The sequence below is a fragment of the Hyperolius riggenbachi genome, chromosome 4 (assembly GCF_040937935.1).
Source record: "Hyperolius riggenbachi isolate aHypRig1 chromosome 4, aHypRig1.pri, whole genome shotgun sequence".
Classification (NCBI taxonomy): Eukaryota; Metazoa; Chordata; class Amphibia; order Anura; family Hyperoliidae; genus Hyperolius; species Hyperolius riggenbachi.
Genome location: NC_090649.1, coordinates 112491170 through 112513840, shown reverse-complemented (window position 1 = coordinate 112513840; position 22671 = coordinate 112491170). Strand labels below are relative to the sequence as shown.

Here is a 22671-nt window from a genome sequence, read left to right as displayed (position 1 = left end):
AGAGTAGTCAAATAGAATCCGAGGTCGAAGTCCAGAATATCAGTTGAGATCAGAGTGCGCACCCAGAAACTAGCCAAAGCTATGCTTATCACGGGCAATGACTAGGAGCACTCTGCACATTTAAATATCAATCATTCTCCAATCAGTGGCCGGCCACCTTCCGCACAACCAATCACACAGCAAGGCCCTGATGCTGGATACACACGTTGAGATTTCCCGTTCGATTCCCGGGATCGAACGGATCGAATCGATTATTTCCAACATGCTCGATTCGGATTTCGATCGTTTCTGCCGTCGATTTGCATGTTAAGTATGCCAAATCGACGGCAGAAACGATCGAAATCCGAATCGAGCATGTTGGAAATAATCGATTCGATCCGTTCGATCCCGGGAATCGAACGGGAAATCTCAACGTGTGTATCCAGCATCAGAGGATCAGATCACCTGACCGCGCTGCAGTCAGCTGAGCGGGTCAGCTGATTATTGTTTACTCTTGCGGAGGGCATACTGTGAACACGCCCTCTGCTTATCAGCTTGTGTGGACTGTGAGTCACCGGGAGGGCCGGCAGCGGGGAACCAGCGCCGAGACCTAGAAGTGACAGCATCTGCCCGGGTCTCGGAGGCACTTTCAGATCTAACAGGTACATTCCTTATAATATACTGGTAGGTGATCAGAGGCACTAGTAGAATTAAAGTACATACAATTTTTAAAAATTGCTGGGAGGAAGTGGTGGACTTGCCTCCGTTAAAGCAGACACCAAGGACTGTGATTAAATAAATAAATACACATTTATTGAAGATACCCCAAGGATGCAACGTGTTTCGAGGGCACAGCCCACTTCTTCAGGCAATAAACAGGGGATAAACAACTGTAAACAAAAAAACAGAAGACAGAGACATTGCTATAAAAGTTGCCCTACAAACTTGCATACGTATTTACGATTAGTGTAATAAGGATAGTATTGTAAAATTAGTGCTCACTATTTTAGTATGGTTTGGGATAAACTACAAGCAATGTGTGATTGGAGTCTGGAGTAGAGTTGAGCTGAAATTTTCGTAATTTCGCATTACTATAATTACGCATGCGAATTAGCGTAGCGAAATTGCCATTAAAATCGTAATTGAAAATACCGTAAGCGTAATTTTCAACGCGAAATTTCGCGTTTCGTTTATGCCGTAATTTCGCATTAAACGCTACCGTAATTTCGCGTTAAACCGTAACGCTCCGTATAATATAAAAAAGCCGCCGACTTTAAGGGTTAATAGCAAAGCCCCCTTAAATGCTAAGAGCCTCAAATTTGGAGAATATATTAAGGAGATCAGGAGGAATAAGAGGAAAAAATTTTTTTCAAAAAGACCTTATAGTTTTTGAGAAAATCGATGTTAAAGTTTCAAAGTAAAAATGTATACATTTAAAAACCCGCCGACTTTAACGGTTAATAGCAAAGCCTGCTTAAAGTTTAGGAACACCAGGGTATATTAAGGGGATCAGTGGGAATAAGAGGAAAAAAATTTTTTTCAAAAAGACCTTATAGTTTTTGAGAAAATCGATTTTTAAGTTTCAAGGGCAAAAATGTCTTTTAAATGCGGAAAATGTCCGTTTTTTTTGCACAGGTAACAATAGTGTATTATTTTCATAGATTCCCCCAAGTGGGAAGAGTTTTACTTACTTCGTTCTGAGTGTGGGAAATATTTAAAAAAAACGACGTGGGGTCCCCCCTCCCAGACCTCTTTAACCCCTTGTCCCCCATGCAAGCTGGGATAGCCAGAATGCGGAGCACCGGCCGCGTGGGGCTCCGCACCCTGACTATACCAGCCCGCATGGTCCATGGATTGGGGGGTCTCGGAAGGGGAGGGGCAGCCAAGCTTTCCCCTCCCCCTCCGAGCCCTTGTCCAATCCAAGGACAAGGGGCTCTTCTCCACCTCCGATGGGCGGTGGAGGTGGAGGCCGCGATTTCCTGGGTGGGGGGTTCATGGTGGAATCTGGGAGTCCCCTTTAAAAAGGGGTCCCCCAGATGCCCACCCCCCCTCCCAGGAGAAATGAGTATAGAGGTACTTGTACCCCTTACCCATTTCCTTTAAGAGTTAAAAGTAAATAAACACACAAACACATAGAAAAAGTATTTTAATTGAACAAAAAACATAACCATGAAAAAAGTCCTTTAATATTCTTAATTAACCATTAATACTTACCTGTCTCTTTAAATAAATGATCCCACGCAATATCCTCGGAAATGTTCTATCAGTTACAATGTAACAAAGTTATTACAATGTAACAACTTTGTTACATTGTAACTACGCCGCACCCGACGTCACTCACCGCCGCCGCCGCCTCCGCGTCTGTGCTGCAGGACCCGACAGAGCTCTGAGCTATAGCTCAGAGCTCTCGAAAGCATCTTTGTATTTGGGCTCCAAGGAGCCCCATTGGTCCTTAGCAGACCAATGGGGTTCCTTCTGATTTGAAGGAACCCCATTGGTCTGCTAAGGACCAATGGGGCTCCTTGGAGCCCAAATACAAAGATGCTTTAGAGAGCTCTGAGCTATATAGCTCAGAGCTCTGTCGGGTCGTGCAGGACGCTAAGTCCCCGCCGGCTCCGCTGCCCTCCCCGCCTCTCCCACATGTCACCCACATGTCACCCACATGTGGGTGACATGTGGGTGACAGATGTGGGCGGGGTGGACAGCGGGAGCTGCGGGGACTTAGCGTCCTGCACGGACGCGTATGCGGCGGCTGAGCGGCGAGTGGCGTCGGGTGCGGCGTAGTTACAATGTAACAAAGTTGTTACATTGTAATAACTTTGTTACATTGTAACTGATAGAACATTTCTGAGGCTATTTCGAGGGATCATTTATTTAAAGGGACAGGTAAGTATTAATGGTTAATTAAGAATATTAAAGGACTTTTTTCGTGGTTATGTTTTTTGTTCAATTAAAATACTTTTTCTAAGTGTTTGTGTGTTTATTTACTTTTAACTCTTAAAGGAAATGGGTAAGGGGTACAAGTACCTCTATACTAATTTCTCCTGGGAGGGGGGGGTGGGCATCTGGGGGACCCCTTTTTAAAGGGGACTCCCAGATTCCACCATGAACCTCCCCCCCAGGAAATCGCGGCCTCCACCTCCACCGCCCATCGGAGGTGGAGAAGAGCCCCTTGTCCTTGGATTGGACAAGGGCTCGGAGGGGGAGGGGAAAGCTTGGCTGCCCCTCCCCTTCCGAGACCCCCCAATCCATGGACCATGCGGGCTGGTATAGTCAGGGTGCGGAGCCCCACGCGGCCGGTGCTCCGCATTTTGGCTATCCCAGCCTGCATGGGGGACAAGGGGTTAAAGAGGTCTGGGAGGGGGGACCCCACGTCGTTTTTTTTAAATATTTCCCACACTCAGAACGAAGTAAGTAAAACTCTTCCCACTTGGGGGAATCTATGAAAATAATACACTATTGTTACCTGTGCAAAAAAACCTGACATTTTCTGCATTTAAAAGACATTTTCGCCCTTGAAACTTAAAAATCGATTTTCTCAAAAACTATAAGGTCTTTTTGAAAAAAAATTTTTCCTCTTATTCCCACTGTTCCCCTTAATATACCCTGGGAATTTGGTGTTCCTAAACTTTAAACAGGCTTTGCTATTAACCGTTAAAGTCGGCGGGTTTTTAAATGTTTACATTTTTCCTTTGAAACTTTAACATCGATTTTCTCAAAAACTATAAGGTCTTTTTGAAAAAAAAAAATTCCTCTTATTCCTCCTGATCTCCTTAATATATTCTCCAAATTTGAGGCTCTTAGCATTTAAGGGGGCTTTGCTATTAACCCTTAAAGTCGGCGGCTACCTAACATTGATACATGCGTCAACTTTTCCGCTTCGGGAGCATGACCATACGCATTAATTTCGTAATAACTGGTGCAATGCGAAAATTACGCGAAAAATTACGCTTACGCGAAATTTCGCGAAATCCTTCTTCATTACGATTATGTACTTACGGCCATAAACGTAATTACACTAATTACGCGAAATTTTGCGAAATCGTAATTACTCCATTACGCTCATCTCTAGTCTGGAGTAAACTGCAAGACTATGTGAGGGGAATAGGTGAGTTTGCAGTGGTAAACGGTGAATACTTAAAAGGGATCGAATTAGAAGGTAGGGAGTGGGGTAGGTTATAGTTAGCAGAGGGGAATATTAACAAAGGTAGAGAATAAATCGGGCAGGTGTTTTTTCCTCACCTCCTGTTCAAGCAGGGACGCGCCACATAGGGTGAAGAAGGTAGTGATAGATTGGGGCTTAGCAGCTGAAAGAAAGCAGGAGATCTGCCAGGCATTACATATATATGGAGGGGTAAATATATTGTTTTTGGAGGGGTAAATATAGGGTAAATATGGGTGAGTGTGAAGGTAAGGGATTAATTTTAATTGTACAGTTATATGTTTTTATTTCTAAAGTGTATGTAGGTGTAATTTCACTATTTGCCTACAAGATGTCTACCACATTACCTTCCTGTGCGTACTATTAGTACACTAACAGGAAGTAAGGTGTGGCAATGTTACTTTCAGTGTTACAATGACCATAGACATCTCATTGATACCCACACTTAGATTGGTAGAAGGGAATTGTGTTCCCATTCACTGATTGGTGTACTAGTACACCGCCAGATAGGATGGGGGGGTTGAGCATGCGAGCATCCGCACATGCCGCCTATTAAAACCAATAGACGAGTATCTATGTCCCTGGAATGGGAACAGTCTTCCAACAGAGCATAGATATACTGCTCCAAACGTGGCTAGTGGTTAACTTTTTTCTAAAAATGGCATTAGTTGCGGACCCAAAAACTAAATATAAGTGCTTGCATTTCTTTGAATAGCTGCATATGTGGATGGGCAATGCTGCTGGTAGAGATGTTCAACCAGTGTGTTACTCCCAGGAACCATATCCATGTGTTCCTGATTCAAGTAATTCCAGAGGTGCAAAGCATGGGAATCATTGAAAGCTGGCAGTTTGTCCCAGACTGTATAGTAACTTGTCCATTCCTCTTGTGGAATAGGATAAAAACGTTGTGGATGCAAAAGAGACATATTTCCACATGTAATATCTTCTACATCAGTAAAGTCAGGTAAAGAACATACTGTGTTCAGAATATTGGTAAAGAGTATAGGTCCTTGATTCCCCCATTTACCACCATCATATTTTTTTACAAAATCTTCCATGCACATCCAAAGGAAATTGTGTCGGGCAGGAAATCCAAATACACCATTACTGCTACATCCACTTCTTTCCATTGCCGTAAAAAGATGGTTTGGTATGGGTCGTATTGAAATAATATCAGTATCCATGTAAATGCCCCCATATTTCCAGATCACTGCCAACCTGCAGCCATCTGATTTCACATGGGTCCAGAATACTTCCTGTGATGGATCAACCTATGGATGTTAAAAAAGATGAAAAAAATATATTAACGATAAGAAATAAACATATTTGCAGAAAGATAAACCAATTGAAACAAACAGGTGGCCCGGGTGGCAACTAGTGTTGGGCGAACAGTGTTCGCCACTGTTCGGGTTCTGCAGAACATCACCCTGTTCGGGTGATGTTCGAGTTCGGCCGAACACCTGACGGTGCTCGGCCAAACCGTTCGGCCATATGGCCGAACTAAGAGCGCATGGCCGAACGTTCCCCGAACGTTCGGCTAGCGCTGTGATTGGCCGAACGGGTCACGTGGTTCGGACCCGAACGCGCTCTGATTGGCCGAACTGTCACGTGGTTCGGGTAAATAAATACCCGAACCACGTCATATCTCCGCCATTTGTCTGTGGGTTTAGCTTTGGGTAGGCAGGCAGGGTAGTTCGCGCTCCAGCCACGCTAGCCAGGGTCCCCCCCAGTCATTGTGTGTCGCTGCTGGGAACAGTAGTACACCGCTCGTTCAGCCACACTATATAGCATTCTGTGTACTGTTCTGTGTCTGCTGGGAACAGTAGTACACCGCTCGTTCAGCCACACTATATACAGTGGAGGAAATAATTATTTGACCCCTCACTGATTTTGTAAGTTTGTCCAATGACAAAGAAATGAAAAGTCTCAGAACAGTATAATTTCAATGGTAGGTTTATTTTAACAGTGGCAGATAGCACATCAAAAGGAAAATCCAAAAAAATAACTTTAAATAAAAGATAGCAACTGATTTGCATTTCATTGAGTGAAATAAGTTTTTGAACCCCTACCAACCATTAAGAGTTCTGGCTCCCACAGAGTGGTTAGACACTTCTACTCAATTAGTCACCATCATTAAGGACACCTGTCTTAACTAGTCACCTGTATAAAAGACACCTGTCCACAGAATCAATCAATCAAGCAGACTCCAAACTCTCCAACATGGGAAAGACCAAAGAGCTGTCCAAGGATGTCAGAGACAAAATTGTAGACCTGCACAAGGCTGGAATGGGCTACAAAACCATTAGCAAGAAGCTGGGAGAGAAGGTGACAACTGTTGGTGCGATTGTTCGAAAATGGAAGGAGCACAAAATCACCATCAATCGACCTTGCTCTGGGGCTCCACGCAAGATCTGACCTCGTGGGGTGTCAATGGTTCTGAGAAAGGTGAAAAAGCATCCTAGAACTAAACGGGAGGAGTTAGTGAATGACCTCAAATTAGCAGGGACCACAGTCACCAAGAAAACCATTGGAAACACATTACACCGCAATGGATTAAAATCCTGCAGGGCTCGCAAGGTCCCCCTGCTCAAGAAGGCACATGTGCAGGCCCGTCTGAAGTTTGCCAATGAACACCTGAATGATTCTGTGAGTGACTGGGAGAAGGTGCTGTGGTCTGATGAGACCAAAATAGAGCTCTTTGGCATTAACTCAACTCGCTGTGTTTGAAGGAAGAAAAATGCTGCCTATGACCCCCAAAACACCGTCCCCACTGTCAAGCATGGGGGTGGAAACATTTTGCTTTGGGGGTGTTTTTCTGCTAAGGGCACAGGACAACTTAATCGCATTAACGGGAAAATGGACGGAGCCATGTATCGTGAAATCCTGAACGACAACCTCCTTCCCTCTGCCAGGAAACTGAAAATGGGTCGTGGATGGGTGTTCCAGCTCGACAATGACCCAAAACATACAGCAAAGGCAACAAAGGAGTGGCTCAAGAAGAAGCACATTAAGGTCATGGAGTGGCCTAGTCACTCTCCGGACCTTAATCCAATAGAAAACCTATGGAGGGAGCTCAAGCTCAGAGTTGCACAGAGACAGCCTCGAAACCTTAGGGATTTAGAGATGATCTGCAAAGAGGAGTGGACCAACATTCCTCCTAAAATGTATGCAAACTTGGTCATCAATTACAAGAAACGTTTGACCTCTGTGCTTGCAAACAAGGGTTTTTCCACTAAGTATTAAGTCTTTTATTGTTAGAGGGTTCAAAAACTTATTTCACTCAATAAAAATGCAAATCAGTTACTATCTTTTATTTAAGGTTATTTTTTCGATTTTCCTTTTGATGTGCTATCTGCCACTGTTAAAATAAACCTACCATTGAAATGATACTGTTCTGAGACTTTTCATTTCTTTGTCATTGGACAAACTTACAAAATCAGTGAGGGGTCAAATAATTATTTCCTCCACTGTAGCATTCTGTGTACTGTTCTGTGTCTGCTGGGAACAGTAGTACACCGCTCGTTCAGCCACACTATATAGCATTCTGTGTACTGTTCTGTGTCTGCTGGGAACAGTAATACACCGCTCGTTCAGCCACACTATATAGCATTCTGTGTACTGTTCTGTGTCTGCTGGGAACAGTGGTACACCGCTCGTTCAGCCACACTATATAGCATTCTGTGTACTGTTCTGTGTCTGCTGGGAACAGTAGTACACCGCTCGTTCAGCCACACTATATAGCATTCTGTGTACTGTTCTGTGTCTGCTGGGAATAGTGGTACACCGCTCGTTCAGCCACACTATATAGCATTCTGTGTACTGTTCTGTGTCTGCTGGGAACAGTAGTACACCGCTCGTTCAGCCACACTATATAGCATTCTGTGTACTGTTCTGTGTCTGCTGGGAATAGTGGTAAACCGCTCGTTCAGCCACACTATATAGCATTCTGTGTACTGTTCTGTGTCTGCTGGGAACAGTAGTACACCGCTCGTTCAGCCACACTATATAGCATTCTGTGTACTGTTCTGTGTCTGCTGGGAATAGTGGTACACCGCTCGTTCAGCCACACTATATAGCATTCTGTGTACTGTTCTGTGTCTGCTGGGAACAGTAGTACACCGCTCGTTCAGCCACACTATATAGCATTCTGTGTACTGTTCTGTGTCTGCTGGGAACAGTAGTACACCGCTCGTTCAGCCACACTATATAGCATTCTGTGTACTGTTCTGTGTCTGCTGGGAACAGTAGTACACCGCTCGTTCAGCCACACTATATAGCATTCTGTGTACTGTTCTGTGTCTGCTGGGAACAGTAGTACACCGCTCGTTCAGCCACACTATATAGCATTCTGTGTACTGTTCTGTGTCTGCTGGGAATAGTGGTACACCGCTCGTTCAGCCACACTATATAGCATTCTGTGTACTGTTCTGTGTCTGCTGGGAACAGTAGTACACCGCTCGTTCAGCCACACTATATAGCATTATGTGTACTGTTCTGTGTCTGCTGGGAACAGTAGTACACCGCTCGTTCAGCCACACTATATAGCATTCTGTGTACTGTTCTGTGTCTGCTGGGAATAGTGGTACACCGCTCGTTCAGCCACACTATATAGCATTCTGTGTACTGTTCTGTGTCTGCTGGGAATAGTGGTACACCGCTCACCCGTCACTGTATAGCATTGTGCTCTGTGTCGCTGCTGGGAATAGTGGTACTGTATAGCATTTCTGTACTGCCACTGTACTGCTGCCAGTCAGCGTGTACTGTAAGGATAAGTGAAATGAGGAAGAAATCCGGTGAAAGAGGGAGGGGCAAGGGAAGAGGTGTTTCCCCTGACGGTTCACGTACAGGCCACAGGGGAGCACCCAAGAAAACCCACTCAATACCGCCCATGTTGTCCAGGACAACAACCCTCACAAATCCAAAAGAACAGGACCAGATAATTACTTGGATGACCTCTCAAGCGTCCAGCAGTGGGTTAAGCAGCACCAGCACATCACGCACGAGGTCCGAGTCCTCAGCCAGTTACAAGGAGCCAGTGGGCACAAAGCTGACACAACCGGCAGCGACACCACGCACACAACTGCCAGATAACCAGTCCGATGAATTACCTCAGGACACAATGGGGTATTCGCAGGAGCTATTCCCAGCCCAACAAACTTCCACCTTTCAAAGGTCAATGGAGGAACAGCCAGAAATGTTGTGCCTGGATTCACAACCGTTAACTGTGGGAAATGCACCGCGCACTGAAATACAAGGCGAGTCCGAAGAGGACTCGGAAACCCAAATCCCAGAGCAATTTGGGCAGGAGGGGTTGCAATTGCAGGAGGTCGGCCGACAAGATCTGGAAGACGACGTTGGAGTGTGCTGCGCAGAGGTTGTTGTGGGGAGCTCTACTCCACGGCGGTGGCCCACAATGACATATGACGAGTTTGAGGAGATGGAAGAGGAGGGTATGGACAATGTGGACAGAGACCCAGATTTTGTTTGTGAACGAGAACATCGCCGTCGTAGCAGCAGCACAGATGAGTCTGTTGAAGAACACACTGCTGCACGAGTTCGCCTTGTGCCACAAGGTAGGCGGCGCGCAATTTCAGGCACCACAAGCGTGGAAGTTCAAGTGAGAGGCAAAAGAGGAGCAAACAGAAATCGCCAGCAAGGAGGCAGGTGCTCCAAAGTCTGGGCTTTCTTTGAAGACTGCACTGAGGATGTTACCATGGCGATTTGCAAGGTGTGCAAGACCCGCCTGAGCAGGGGGAAAAATATTAACAACCTCTCCACCACCAGCATGAGCCGTCACATGCTATCCAAACATCCCACTCTTTGGGCAAACGCGTCAGGACAGGGTACCAGAAACAACACTGCCTCCCTTGGGTTCACCAGACCCGCCTCAGCAGCAGCAGTAGCCCAGCCATTGCGTGGTTCACAACATTCACAAACATCAGACGACGCTGACACTGTCACTTTCCGGAGTAGTGCTCTTGAGGTCTCCCAGTGTTCATCAAACACAACAACCAACAGCCCTTCCGTGTGCAGCGCTACGGTTCAGTTGTCTGTGTCGGAGATGTTTGAGCGCAAGAGGAAATTGCCAGCAAATGACCCCCGGGCCGTGGCAGTAACAGCCAGCATAGCCAAGCTTCTGGCCTGCGAAATGCTGCCATATCGATTGGTGGAGACAAACAGCTTCAAGGGCATGATGTCAGTGGCCATCCCACGTTACGTGGTTCCCAGCCGCTACCACTTTGCACGCTCTGCAGTGCCTGAGTTGCATGAGCACGTGGTCAGCAAAATAACCCGAAGCTTGAAGAATGCCGTTGCCTGCAAGGTTCACCTCACCACTGACACCTGGACGAGTGCGTTCGGCCAGGGTCGATACATCTCCCTTACCGCGCACTGGGTGAACCTTGTGGAGCCTGGCAGCGATTCCTCACCTGCTACGGCACGGGTGTTGCCCACGCCACAAACAGCTGCACCGCCGTCCCTCCCACTGGATAACAACAGCAGCACCTACCTCTCTGACTCCTTCTCCTCCAACGCATCTCAAAGCTGTACCTCATCCGGAAACGCTAACCCAGCAGCAGTAGGATCGTGGAAGCAGTGCAGCACAGCTGTTGGCATGCGTCAGCAAGCGTTGCTGAAGCTAATCTGCCTTGGGGATAAGCAGCACACAGGGGAGGAAATTTGGAGGGGAATAAAGGAACAGACGGATTTGTGGCTGGCACCGCTGGACCTGAAACCGGGCATGGTTGTGTGTGATAATGGGAGTAATCTCATTCGCGCTTTAAGGTTGGCTAAGCTGACACACATCCCTTGCCTGGCGCACGTGATGAACCTAGTAGTTCAGCGGTTCCTGAGGACATACCCAGGCGTGCCCGATCTGCTGTTGAAGGTGCGTCGAGTGTCCAAACATTGTAGAAATTCCAGTACTGCTTCGGGGGCACTCGCCAAGATGCAGGAGCGCTTCAATCTCCCCCACCATCGCTTGCTGTGTGATGTCCCTACGCGCTGGAATTCTACGCTGCACATGCTAGCCCGCTTTTGCGAGCAGAAGAGTGCAGTGGTCCAGTACATGACGGCGCAGTACCGAGGCGCATCCGGCCAGCTGCCAAGCTTCTGTGGATCCGATTGGGCCAACATGTTGGACCTCTGCCAAGTCCTCCAAAATTTTGAGCAATCCACGTTGCTTGTGAGCAGTGACAACTCTTCAGTCAGCATTACCATACCACTGCTGTGTTTACTGAAGAGGTCGATGTTAAAAATCAAGGAAACAGCTGTCATGATGCAACTGGGGGAATCTGAAGGAGAAAACGATCAGCGTGATGGTACCAACATCAGGCCATCCGCCTCAGGGAACGCTGGCCCCAGCAGCTATGACGAAGAAGAGGAGGAGGAACAGCTGGAGTTGGAGCAGGAATTTCATGCCACCACTGACGAGGGCCAGAGCGGTGCACGTTGGACTTCCACAATTCAACGCGAATGGTCAGCAGAAGCAGACCAGGAGGAAGGTGACGACTATGATGCATCACAACAACTATCACAACGCTCACAAGAGGATGATGAGGATTCTGGTAGGACTCTGGCACACATGGCTCAATTCATGCTAGACTGCATTGAACGTGACCCACGCATTGTGCGCATTCTGGACAACACCAATTACTGGGTTTATACCCTTCTGGATCCACGGTACAAACACAATGTTCCAAAACTGCTTGAAGAAAGAGTCAGACAGGTCAAAATGGAAGAATACCAGCAGGCCCTTGTGGAGACTTTAGAGAGGAGATTGACATCCTCCCCCTCCTCTAGCCAGTTGTACGCAGACAGACTGACTTCCGCAAACCCAGGACGACCAGGAGGGCAGCAAACAACGCAAGCCGCAGCTAGTACCCAAAAGGGAATGGTATCGGCAGTGTCCTTGGAGTGGGAAAATTTTCTGACACCCATGCAGCCGCAGCCCACTGAACAGCAAGCGTGCAGATCCACCTCCAACACCGATCGCCTGGAGAAGATGGTCAAGGACTACATGTCAGATGGCGTAGCTGTGTCGAACCATCCATCTGCACCCTTCAACTATTGGGTATCGAAGCTAGACACCTGGCACGAACTGGCAATGTACGCAATAGAGGTGCTGGCTTGCCCGGCAGCCAGCGTTATGTCGGAACGCTGTTTCAGTGCTGCCGGAGGCATCGTCACAGATCGGCGTATCCGCCTCTCTACAGAAAATGCAGACCGTCTGACTCAAATTAAAATGAATCAATCCTGGATTGGAAATGACTACGCAACACTCCAGGACCCCAACCAAGTAACATGACCAATGAACATCTGGGATGGTGTTGCGTTTCCGGGCCCTGTTTATTGAACCTCTCATCTGTATTACATTTATGACTGCATGGCGGCAAAAAGCATTGCTGCTATATCCGCACGCTTTTTGTCCACATGCAAGGCCTGGGTTGTTGTGTCTCACAAAGCGTGGCCTTCTCCTCCTGCGCCTGCTCCTGTTCCATCACGTCTGCTGCTGCTGGGTTAGCGTTGCCGCGTGGTCCCTGTTTATTGAACCACTTATCTTTATTACATTTATGACTGCATGGCGGTACAAAGCATGCTATCCGCACGCTTCTTGCCCTCATGCAAGGCCTGGGTTGTTGTGTCTCACAAAGCGTGGCCTTCTCCTCCTGCGCCTGCTCCTGTTCCATCACGTCTGCTGCTGCTGGGTTAGCGTTGCCGCGTGGTCCCTGTTTATTGAACCACTTATCTTTATTACATTTATGACTGCATGGCGGTACAAAGCATGCTATCCGCACGCTTCTTGCCCTCATGCAAGGCCTGGGTTGTTGTGTCTCACAAAGCGTGGCCTTCTCCTCCTGCGCCTCCTCCTGTTCCATCACGTCTGCTGCTGCTGGGTTAGCGTTGCCGCGTGGTCCCTGTTTATTGAACCACTTATCTTTATTACATTTATGACTGCATGGCGGTACAAAGCCTGCTATCCGCACGCTTCTGGCCCTCATGCAAGGCCGGGGTTGTTGTGTCTCACAAAGCGTGGCCTTCTTCTCCTCCTGCGCCACCCTCCTCCTGTTCCATCACGTGTGCTGCTGCTGGGTTAGCGTTGCCGCGTGGTCCCTGTTTATTGAACCACTTATCTTTATTACATTTATGACTGCATGGCGGTACAAAGCATGCTATCCGCACGCTTCTTGCCCTCATGCAAGGCCTGGGTTGTTGTGTCTCACAAAGCGTGGCCTTCTCCTCCTGCGCCTCCTCCTGTTCCATCACGTCTGCTGCTGCTGGGTTAGCGTTGCCGCGTGGTCCCTGTTTATTGAACCACTTATCTTTATTACATTTATGACTGCATGGCGGTACAAAGCCTGCTATCCGCACGCTTCTTGCCCTCATGCAAGGCCGGGGTTGTTGTCTCACAAAGCGTGGCCTTCTTCTCCTCCTGCGCCACCCTCCTCCTGTTCCATCACGTGTGCTGCTGCTGGGTTAGCGTTACCGGTCCCTTTTCCTGGAACCTCTTATATGTATTACATTTATGACTGCATGCCGACAAAAAACATGTTACCTGTGCAAAGAAAACAGACATTTCCCGCATTTAAAAGACAGTTTTCCCTTTGAAACTTTAAAATCGATTTTCTCAAAAACTATAAGCTCTTTTTGCTAATTTTTTTTTCCTCTTGTACCCACTCCCAAGGTGCACATACCCTGTAAATTTGGGGTATGTGGCATGTAAGGAGGCTTTACAAACCACAAAAGTTCGGGTCCCCATTGACTTCCATTATGTTCGGAGTTCGGGTCGAACACCCGAACATCGCGGCCATGTTCGGCCTGTTCGGCCCGAACCCGAACATCTAGATGTTCGCCCAACACTAGTGGCAACTATGTCCACTAAAATGAATCCTGGCTATCTGTGCTGGCACCAAGCTTGAATGCTCAAAGGAGGGTGAATCTGCTGCACCAATACCTGACCATGCAGGGGCCCAGGGAGCATAGTAGAGTGGAGGGGGACAATCAGAGAGGGCCGGGGGCCCGACAGCACATAGGGGCCCCTTGGCAATTACCGCCTTTGGCTCAATCTCGTTGCTGGCCCTGACCAGGATTGGAGGTGATTTTTTTTTTTTTGCAGGGAAAATGCCTAACCTCTGTAATGTTTTTACTTTTTGGGTATTTTTTTCAGCTTGAAAGTATCCCTAAATACTTGTGAAACCATTTTAAATTTAAAAAAGGGGTGTGCCTTCCATTCTACCAAGCTCTTTTAACTCCTTATAGAAAACCTTAACTGAACATTAAAAGTCAAAATAAACATACACAAGTCATACATGCCTCCTGTATAGTGTACTCATCAATCTATTTTTCCTCTCCTGCATCCTGTTTGTCCACTGTGATCAATGGAATTCTCTGTCCTCCATTTGGAAAATGGCCATTACACCATAACAGCTTCCTGGTCAGTACACTGTTAAACTGTAACATCGTCCACTTGAGCCATAGGGAAACATGGACACATCAGTTCTCCTCTCAGCTGTAACTGACAGCAACTGATATATAGCTGACAGCAACTGATATATTTCAGTTCTGACAAAATGTTGTCAGAACTGGAAGGGATCACTGTAAGAAGAAAATGGGGAGCTTCTGAGAGGAACCGATGGCAAGGTAACTATGTAATGTTCATTTGAAGTTACCTCGTGTGTTTATTTTAAATAATTTTACTCAGTACAGGTTCTCTTTAACGTATCTCAGCAACTGGGGAGCTCACTAACATGGTTCTCCAACCTGTTATTTTTAACTTTAATCCCTAAGGGCCCATTCACACTTAGAACCGCAGAACGCCGGCGATTACCACCAGCGTTTTGCGGGAGTGATTTTCCCGCGATTAGTGCGGAAAATCACTGGACACTGCGGCGGTTTGGGAGCGATCGCGATTAGTCTGATATGATTTCTGATTGTTTTTTCAGATCAATTTTGTATAGAAGTGATAAAAGAAAAGATCGGGAATCAGATCAGACGTGGTGTGTGTGTGTGTGTGTATGCAATGCATGTTGATTGTGTGTGAGTGTGTTTGTGTCCTTTGTGTGTCTTCTGTGCAGTGCATGTTGGGAATGTCTGAGGTGTGTGTGTGTTGGTTGTGTCTACATTTTTTATGTTTGTCCTGTTTTTCGTGTTACGTGCAGGGCCGGATTTGTGGGCAGGCCTCCCAGGCCTGGGACTAGGGCGGAGCTAAGGAAGGGGCGGGTTAAACAGGCAAGCAGTGTTACCAATGGCCGTGCATGCCATTCCTCACAATAATGCAGTGGCCAGTGTCCCTTGTCTGTCTGCAGCCGCCCACCATTACTCTGAACACAGTAGTATGTTTGTGTGTGCAGGGGCAGCTACAGACATGGACAGAGCGATCGCTTTGTTATTCTGACAGCCTGAAGCAGTGGCTGCATCATCACAGCCCTTCCTGCTGTCAATCATGCTTCCCTCCGCCCCTCTTTCAGTAGAGTGACCAGACGTCCCGGATTGCCCGGGACGCGTCCCGGATTCGGGGTCCGCTGTCCCAGGCAGCATGAGGTCCCGGGAAACGTCCCGCTTTCAGCAGCGGGACTCTGGCCACTCTCTCTTCATGAACTGGCAGCGGCGTCTATAGACGCCGTGCCAGTTCATTTCCTGCAGCCCCGCTCCAGCCTCCTCTTCCGGTGTCTGTTCCGACACCGGCAGGCGAGCAGGGCTACGGCAAGATGGCCGAAGCCCTGTACTGGAGACCTATTTGTGTCTCCAGTACTGGGCTTCGGGCGCCATCCTGCCGTAGCCCTGTCAGCGCGGGAGACCAGAGAGAGCAGGAGGAACAAGACGGTCCCGGGACGGAGCAGCGCGCCAGAGGAAGACTTCTGCCAGGTGAGTAAATGGTTTTTTTTCCAGGTGTACTTTGCCCGCATTGCGTTTCATTTGTGGTGAAATGTTTGCCCACATTATGTTTCATTCCTGGTGAAATGTTTGCCCGCATTGCGATTCATTCCTAGTGAAATGTTTGCCCGCATTGCATTTTATTCCTGGTGAAATGTTTGCCCGCATTGCGTTTCATTCCTGGTGAAATGTTTGCCCGCATTGCGTTTCATTTCTGGTGAAATGTTTGCCTGTATTGCGTTTATCTTCTGGTGAAACGTTTGCCCGCATTGCGTTTCATTTCTGGTGAAATGTTTGCCCGCAGTGCGTTTCTTGTCTGGTGAAATGTTTGCCCGCAGTGCGTTTCTTGTCTGGTGAAATGTTTGCCCGCAGTGCGTTTCTTGTCTGGTGAAATGTTTGCCACAGTGCGTTTCTTGTCTGGTGAAATGTTTGCCCGCAGTGCGTTTCTTTTCTGGTGAAATGTTTGCCCGCATTGCGTTTCTTTTCTGGTGAAATGTTTGCCTGTATTGCATTTATCTTCTGGTGAAATGTTTGCCTGCATTGCGTTTCTTTTCTGGTGAAATGTTTGCCCGCATTGCGTTTATTTTGTACTGACATGTTGCCCGCATTGCGTTTATTTTGTACTGAAATGTTTGCCCGCATTGCGTTTATTTTGTACTGACATGTTGCCCGCATTGCGTTTATTTTGTACTGACATGTTAACCGCATTGCGGTTATTTTGTACTGACATGTTTGCCCGCATTGCGTTTATTTTGTACTGACATGTTGCCCGCATTGTGGTTATTTTGTGCTGACATGTTGCCTATTGCGTTTATTTTCTGGTGTCCGGGGTAACTTTTACTGCATTTATTATTTAATGGTCATAGATGGCTATGTTTGCTGTTTTGTGGTTACGGTATACTATTAGCATCACACAGTTTCTGCACACCCATGATGCAAAGTCTCGTTTGTCCACATAGTTACATAGTTACATAGTTATTTTGGTTGAAAAAAGACATACGTCCATCGAGTTCAACCAGTATAAAGTACAACACCAGCCTGCTCCCTCACATATCCCTGTTGATCCAGAGGAAGGCGAAAAAACCCTTACAAGGCATGGTCCAATTAGCCCCTAAAGGGAAAAATTCCTTCCCGACTCCAGATGGCAATCAGATAAAATCCCTGGATCAACATCATTAGGCATTACCTAGTAATTGTAGCCATGGATGTCTTTCAACGCAAGGAAAGCATCTAAGCCCCCTTTAAATGCAGGTATAGAGTTTGCCATAACGACTTCCTGTGGCAATGCATTCCACATCTTAATCACTCTTACTGTAAGGAACCCTTTCCTAAATAAATGGCTAAAACGTTTTTCCTCCATGCGCAGATCATGTCCTCTAGTCCTTTAAGAAGGCCTAGGGACAAAAAGCTCATCCGCCAAGGTATTATATTGCCCTCTGATGTATTTATACATGTTAATTAGATCCCCTCTAAGGCGTCTTTTCTCTAGACTAAATAAGCCCAGTTTATCTAACCTTTCTCGATAAGTGAGACCTTCCATCCCACGCATCAATTTTGTTGCTCGTCTCTGCACCTGCTCTAAAACTGCAATATCTTTTTTGTAATGTGGTGCCCAGAACTGAATTCCATATTCCAGATGTGGCCTTACTAGAGAGTTAAACAGGGGCAATATTATGCTAGCATCTCGAGTTTTTATTTCCCTTTTAATGCATCCCAAAATTTTGTTAGCTTTAGCTGCAGCTGCTTGGCATTGAGTACGATTATTTAACTTGTTGTCAATGAGTACTCCTAAGTCCTTCTCCAAGTTTGATGTCCTCAATTGTATCCCATTTATTTTGTATGGTGCTAGACCATTAGTACGTCCAAAATGCATGACCTTACATTTGTCAACATTGAATTTCATCTGCCATGTATGTGCCCATATAGCCATCCTATCCAGATCCTGTTGCAATATGACACTATCTTCCTGAGAGTTAATGATTCTGCACAATTTTGTATCATCTGCAAAAATAGCAACATTGCTCACTACTGCATCTACTAGGTCATTAATAAATAAATTGAAGAGCACTGGACCCAGAACAGACCCCTGTGGGACCCCACTGCTAACAGTCTCCCATTTTGAGTATGATCCATTGACCACAACTCTTTGCTTTCTGTCCATTAGCCAGTTCCCTATCCATAAACACAGACTCTTCCCCAGTCCTTGCATCCTCAACTTTTGCACCAGACTTTTGTGGGGAACAGTGTCGAAGGCCTTTGCAAAGTCCAAGTATATCACATCTACAGCATTCCCAATATCCATATTAGCATTCACTACCTCATAAAAGCTGAGCATGTTAGTCAAACAGGACCTGTCTTTAGTAAACCCATGTTGATGCTGAGAAATAAGATTATTTTCTACTATGAAGTCATGTATAGTATCTCTTAGTAACCCCTCAAATAGTTTGCATACAACTGATGTTAAACTTACAGGTCTATAATTTCCTGGATCAGATTTTTTGCCCTTCTTAAATAATGGGAAAACGTGGTCTGTACGCCAATCCACTGGGACTCTGCCAGTTGCAAGAGAGTCACAAAAGATAAGATAAAGGGGTTTATCTATAACTGAACTTAATTCCCTTAGGACCCGAGGATGCATGCCATCCGGGCCAGGTGCCTTGTCTATTTTTAATTTATTTAGTCTTGTCTTCACTTCTTCCTGCGTTAAGTATTTAATATTACAGTTAGAAGATTGAGACTCTTCCGCCTCTGTAGTTTGCAACAGTGCTGTTTCTTTTGTGAAGACAGAAGCAAAGAAAGCATTTAATAACTCTGCCTTACCTTGGTCATCCACCATTGAGTTCCCATCCTCATCCTTTAGGAGTCCTATACAGTCAACCTTTCTTTTTTTAGAGTTAATGTACTTGTAAAACTTTTTTGGGTTAGATTTGATATCCTTAGCGATTTGTTTTTCAGCTTCAATCTTTGCCTGCCTAATTTCTTTTTTACAATTTTTATAGCACTCCTTATAATTGCTTAGTGCAGCCTCGGTCCCCTCCTGTTTTAAGACCTTATAGGCATTCTTTTTCCTCTTCATTTTATCTTTAACCTTTCTATTCATCCATAGAGGCCTTTTTTTATTCCTAGACATTTTGTTTCCATATGGGATATACATACTACAGTATTGATTGAGTATAAGTTTAAAAGCTTGCCATTTCCCTTCAGTGTCTTCCCCTTGTAGTACATTATCCCAGTTCACCAAACTTAGTGCCTGCCTAATTTGAGTGAACTTTGCTTTTCTAAAGTTCATAGTTTTAGTGGTCCCGCTGCCCCGTGGCCTATCAGTCACCAGCTCAAACGTTATCATGTTGTGATCACTATTTCCCAAATGTTCTTGAACCTGCACATTTGATACATTATCTGGTCTATTAGAAATGATCAGATCCAGTAACGCATTCCCCCTAGTTGGTTCAGTTACCATTTGAGTCAAGTAATTGTCCTGTAGTGCTGCCAGAAATCTGCTGCTTTTACCAGAATGGGTAGCCTCAATACTCCAGTCAATGTCTGGAAAGTTGAAGTCGCCCATAATTATGACCTCATTTTTACCTGCAGCTTTTTCAATCTGCTGTAGTAATCGCAGTTCTGCAGCTTCATTAATAAGAGGTGGCCTGTAGCATACCCCAATAAGCAATTGGCAACTTTTATTTCCACCATGAATATTTACCCAAACGGACTCCACATCTTCGCAATCTTCCTCCATCTCATCGTTGAGGACAGCTGTAAGAGAATTCTTAACAAAGAGACAAACCCCGCCACCTTTTTTCCCTGTTCTATCCCTCCTAAACACATTGTATCCTTTTAAATTAGCTATCCAGTCATGGCTTTCATCCATCCATGTCTCGGTTATTCCCACAATGTCATAGCCTTTGTCATTCAGAATGAACTCTAGTTCGTCTATTTTATTTGCAAGGCTCCGAGCATTGGTTACCATGCACTTTATATTTTTACCATCATGGTGTAAACACTGCTTTCTTATGCCTCACTGTTACATCATTACGTTAGCTCTGCCCATACAATGTCATGGCCATGCCCATTTTTCGCCGCGGCCCCCCCCCCCAGTCTTCGTCGCTGCGCGCTCCTCAGTCCTCCCCACTTTTCGCCGCGCCCCCCTCCCCGTCCCAGGTTGGACCCACAAAAATATGGTCACTCTACTTTCAGTATCAGTCTATGGAGGAGGAGGAGACAGTGCAGCCCGTTGTATCCCCGCCCTCCTCCTTGCTCCTGCCTATCAGAAATTCAGAGGGGCGGGGATGCAGGAGATGATGGAGGAAGGAAATCAGTATGTTCGGTATTGGTAAGGTATTACTGCCTCTAAGAAGCTCTGATGCAGGCTGCACGTGGAGAGCTGCACTTCCCTGCTTCTCCCTTGTTCTGTGTCTCCCTGACATTCTCCTTCACTGGGCATCTGCTGTATACGTCTCTTCTGCTCTTCCCCAGCACTCCCTCTCAGTAGTGTTGGGCGAACATCTAGATGTTCGGGTTCGGGCCGAACAGGCCGAACATGGCTGCGATGTTCGGGTGTTCGAGCCGAACTCCGAACATAATGGAAGTCAATGGGGACCCGAACTTTCGTGCTTTGTAAAGCCTCCTTACATTCTACATAACCCAAATTTACAGGGTATGTGCACCTTGGGAGTGGGTACAAGAGGAAAAAAAATTAGCAAAAAGAGCTTATAGTTTTTGAGAAAATCGATTTTAAAGTTTCAAAGGGAAAACTGTCTTTTAAATGCGGGAAATGTCTGTTTTCTTTGCACAGGTAACATGCTTTTTGTCGGCATGCAGTCATAAATGTAATACAGATAAGAGGTTCCAGGAAAAGGGACCGGTAACGCTAACCCAGCAGCAGCACACGTGATGGAACAGGAGGAGGGCGGCGCAGGAGGAGAAGGTCACGCGTTGAGTCACAACAACCCAGGCCTTGCATGAGGACAAGAAGCGTGCGGATAGCAATTTGCATTTTGTCGCCATGCAGTCATAAATGTAATACAGATGAGAGGTTCAATAAACAATAAACAGTAATTGGTGTTGTCCAGAATGCGCACAATGCGTGGGTCGCGTTCAATGCAGTCCTAGGCCGAAGAGGTCATAGCCTAGGGTCACAAAAACCTGTTTATTTGGGCAATTTCAATGGTGGCGAGTCTGACGTACATAAATCGCAGCAATGGCCGTTAGCAACGTCTGAATCTCACAAAATGTCTCATGCAGGTAGAAGACATATTGTTAGACTTGGGCTCCAAAGATGGGTTCCCTACATCTCTGCAGACCAGAGTTACAGGGCTCCAAATTTGTTAAAATCCCCCATAGGCTTTCATTGGGCCTCCTATTTACAGTTCCAAAATCTCACATCTTTTTAAAGGGCAATTGCTCAGCAATGGCAAATTTTCTAGCATTGTAGGGACCCTTAGGGGGAACATGACTGGTGAGTTTCGGGCCCCTAGGCCAAAGAGGTCATAGCCTAGGGTCACAAGAACCTGTTTATTTGGGCAATTTCAATGGTAGTTATGCTGACGGCAGGGCCGGCCCGTCACTTTTTGCCGCCTGAGGCAAATTTGGCAGAGCTGCTGCTGCCGCCGCCCCCCCCCCCGTCCGGGGGGGGGCCGCCCGCCGAGCCGGAGGGGTAGCGGGCAGGTCGGGGGTATTGTGCCTAGCGGTGGGGAGGGGGGTCGGACCCCCCCTCCCTCGCCTGGGTCCCCCGATCTGCACTCCCCTCCAGCCTGTAATTAGTAAGCTGCTGCCAGATCGTAAGAGGCACGGGCGGGGAGGACTCACCTTTTCCGCGTTCCATCGTGCGCTCCATTGACGTCACTTCCTGCATCGCCGTCCACTTACAATACAGTGGGCGGCGATGCAGTAAGTGACGTCAGTGGAGCGCTCGCTGGAACGCGGAAAAGGTGAGTCCTCCCCGCCCGTGCCTCTTCTGGCAGCAGCTTACTAATTACAGGCTGGAGGGGAGCGCAGATCGGGGGACCCAGGCGAGGGAGGGGGGGGGGTCCGACCCCCCTCCCCACCGCTAGGCACAATACCCCTGACCTGCCCGCTACCCCTCCGGCTCGGCGGCCGGCCCCCCCGGGCGGGTGCCGCCCTTTGAAGTTTGCCGCCTGAGGAAAATGTTTCACCCCGCCTCATGAGCGGGCCGGCCCTGGCTGACGTACATAAATCTCAGCCATGGCCGTTAGCAACGTCTGAATTTCACGAAATGTCTCATGCAGGTAGAAGACATATTGTTAGACTTGGATTCCAAAGATGGGGTCCCTACATCTCTGCAAACCAGAGTTACAGGGGTCCAAAATTGGTAAAATCCCCCATAGGCTTTTATTGGGCCTACTATTTACCGTTCCAAAATCTCACACCATTTCAAAGGGCAATGGCTCAGCAGTGGCAAAACTCACCAGTCATGATCCCCCTAAGAGTCCCTACAATGCTAGAAAATTTGGTACTGCTGAGCCATTGCCCTTTGAAAAGATGTGAGATTTTGGAAAGTGAAATAGGGAGGCAATGAAAGCCTATGGGGGATTTTACCAATTTTGCACCCCTGTAACTCTGGTTTGCAGAGATGTAGGGACCCCATCTTTGGAATCCAAGTCTAACAATATGTCTTCTACCTGCATGAGACATTTCGT

General features: G+C 46.9%; 1 protein-coding gene across 1 annotated transcript in view; it reads right to left on the bottom strand.

The window, feature by feature from the left end:
• Positions 1-4824: 4824 nt before the first annotated feature.
• Positions 4825-22671, bottom strand: part of LOC137570466 (alpha-1,4-N-acetylglucosaminyltransferase-like) — a 50626-nt gene continuing 32779 nt past the window's right edge. The window contains exon 2 of the mRNA XM_068279135.1: positions 4825-5412. Coding sequence (XP_068135236.1) covers positions 4825-5412 — 588 coding nt within the window. The remainder of the gene's footprint in view (positions 5413-22671) is intronic.